Source organism: Zophobas morio, unplaced genomic scaffold (assembly GCF_036711695.1).
Source record: "Zophobas morio isolate AGI-343-1 ecotype UQ-CSIRO unplaced genomic scaffold, CSIRO_AGI_Zmor_V1 ptg000031l, whole genome shotgun sequence".
Lineage (NCBI taxonomy): Eukaryota > Metazoa > Arthropoda > Insecta > Coleoptera > Tenebrionidae > Zophobas > Zophobas morio.
The window spans coordinates 5,566,401-5,568,986 of record NW_026972136.1 but is presented as its reverse complement, the minus strand read 5'-3'; the positions used below and the strand labels follow the sequence as shown (position 1 = coordinate 5,568,986).

Sequence of the window (2,586 nt, the reverse complement as noted above, 5' to 3'; positions counted from 1 at the left end):
TAAAATAAAAATTACCGTTTTAAAGGTCTCAAGCGATAGAAAAAATAAGTTCAAAGCTGAAAGTTTTATGCTCCTTTGAGTCCTCATAGTAAAGAAAACAATTTTTTTGTGGATTTTCGTCGCATCAGTCCAGTCAGCTTGAAAAATTGAGTAGGGGATATTGCTACTCTAAGAAAATTTTTATTATTATTGTTATATGTATTTTATGTTTCATTATTTACCTTAATTTCCACTTCGTTACCAAACCAACAATAGAGAAAAATTTCTATGATTATCGCATAACTATAAGTAATAAAAGAGAAGAATTCACTGGTGAAAGCGGCAACCTTTTAAAACAAAATTAACTGAAAGGCGAAAAATGCAGCCACAACTTACCCGGGTCAGTAAAAACATGCTAAATCCCAAGGACAGCGCACTCGTAAAAAATTGAAATAGCAAAATCCAGTTATAAAAGTAGTTGCCTTTTTTACAAAACCTGAAAAATTAAAAACTTAACTCAAAAATATGCAACCATTTTATGTAACACAACTCCAAAATTGCCTTATGGTGTTCCACGCACTTTTGAAAATCTTCTTCGATATTATCACCATCCAAATTTCTCAAATTATCGCACAAAATATCGCACTGAGCTCCGATAATCATGTTGAGAGCGGCAATCAACGAGTCTATATTGGCATTATACAATACGATAAACCAAATACAGACCACTTGGTACAAGTAAGTAAGCTCATAATTAGGCGAAACTGTAGTCGGAAAAGGATACCACGCCAAAAACGGGAGTCTGTAGTCGGCTTTATCCAGCAATGGGTAAGTTGACCAGAACACGGCACAGTTTCCTCCCATGAAATTTAGCGCAATGCATATAGTTTTCCAGACTTTGATCCCGGGTTGTATTAAATTTATCTGTTGTTGGTTTTTCGGTACAAACATTTCGCTTCTTATGGTCACAAAGAGTCCTTTGAGTGTGTCCATGTTTTGGATAAGTGAATACGCCTTGACTACGGCACCTATGAACGACAATGTTACGAAAATCGTTTCAGTGAAAGCGTCGAAGTCATCCAAAATTAGAAAAATGTTGACAGTTTGGAAAAAGTTGTGAGCACAGACAAAGACGACTAGAATTGTTGCTGAGTAGAGAGTGTAGAAATTTTTTTTGTAAGTTTCGTCTCCTTGTGGCCAAAGACCTATTATTTTTAGCGCTACAATGTTTAAATTAACGGCAGATTTCCACTCAAAATTATGCATTTCTTGTGCTCTGCGAGAAACCCAAAGTATCACTAAACGAAGGGTTTGAACAATTCGTGATCTATAAGAGGGATTTCCGAATTTTTAACAACCAATAAGAGGATGACAATTAATTACTAGATACAAGGGTACAATTAACTATTTTGTTTCTCTTAGGGCTATAATTAATGTAATTTATATTCATTTATTTTCTGTTGTTGTTTTTAATGTCACAGTAATTATTTCTTGTCCGAAATTTTAATGTAGCCTTGGCAGCTTTTTCTAATGAAATATTAACTGATCTAAAGTAAGTTGGAAAATATTTATCTCGATGTTGTAAATAATTTAGTTAGTACTTTCCCATGTACAAAAGTTTAATATTTTTGAGAGAAAAAGTAAATTTCTATTACACTGGGTTACTAGTAGGTGACTAAAACTGTTGCAAGTACAAGAAAAAAATGGTAATTCACGAAGCAATTTTTAAATAATAAATAATAACAAATAATAAAAGAATCAAGAAAAATGTGAACGTTAAAATCGCAAAAGTGGAGTGGTCAATGTGAAATATACAGTGTGAGTATGTACATTTTCATATAACTAAATTTCTGAAATACAGTGAATTTTAAAATAAAAACAACAAAATGCTTGTTAGATTTTAGTGTGCAATAATTTAACGCTATTATTTGATGTCTGTGCATACAAGAACTAGGAAAATTTTAATGGGTTTAATTTTAAATCGTATTAGTGCGAACTGTATAGCGTGAATTGCATAAATATATTTAATAATACTCTTGAAAAAAAAACGAATTTCGAAATAAAATAAATAAAAAACTGCAAGACTTCAGACCAAAATTTTACTTATTATAAAATGGTGTAATTTTAATTTGGTAACGAAATTTTTTTGTACAAACTTTTCAAGTAAAAAATGTGTCGAAGAGCATTCATACAAAGTTTCAAGTAAAAATTGCCATAAAAATATTTTTCCTCGTATAAAATTTGTCATCCCCTTTCATCTTCCTAGGGGTGGAATCTCGAAAACATCTGAAATACGCATTTTATTCTTTGTGTTGAAGAGTATTAATACCAAGTTTGACGTAAAAATTTACAATAGAAATATTTTTCCCATACAAATTTTGTCACCCCTGTTCATCTTCTTAGGGGTGGAATCTCGAAAAAATCTAAAATACGTGTTTCATTTTGTTGAAGAGTAATAATACCAAGTTCCACGTAAAAATTTACAGTGGAAATATTTTTCCCATACAAACTTAGCCACCATTTTTCACCCCCTTTGGGGTTGAATCTCGGAAAATGTTGAACTACGTGTTTCATTATTTATATTGAAGGGAATTAATACCAAGTTCT

At 31.6% G+C, this 2,586-nt stretch overlaps 1 protein-coding gene across 1 annotated transcript; it reads right to left on the bottom strand.

Moving 5' to 3' along the window:
• Positions 1 to 483: 483 nt before the first annotated feature.
• LOC135139623 (odorant receptor 59a-like) lies at positions 484 to 1,245 on the bottom strand. The gene has a single exon (XM_064069923.1). The coding sequence runs from the start codon at positions 1,243 to 1,245 to the stop codon at positions 484 to 486; it is 762 nt and encodes a 253-aa protein (XP_063925993.1).
• Positions 1,246 to 2,586: the final 1,341 nt, after the last annotated feature.

Excerpts from the sequence above, each read along its gene's own strand:
- LOC135139623 (XM_064069923.1), bottom strand. The coding sequence starts at position 1,245 with ATGCATAATTTTGAGTGGAAATCTGCCGTTAATTTAAACATTGTAGCG.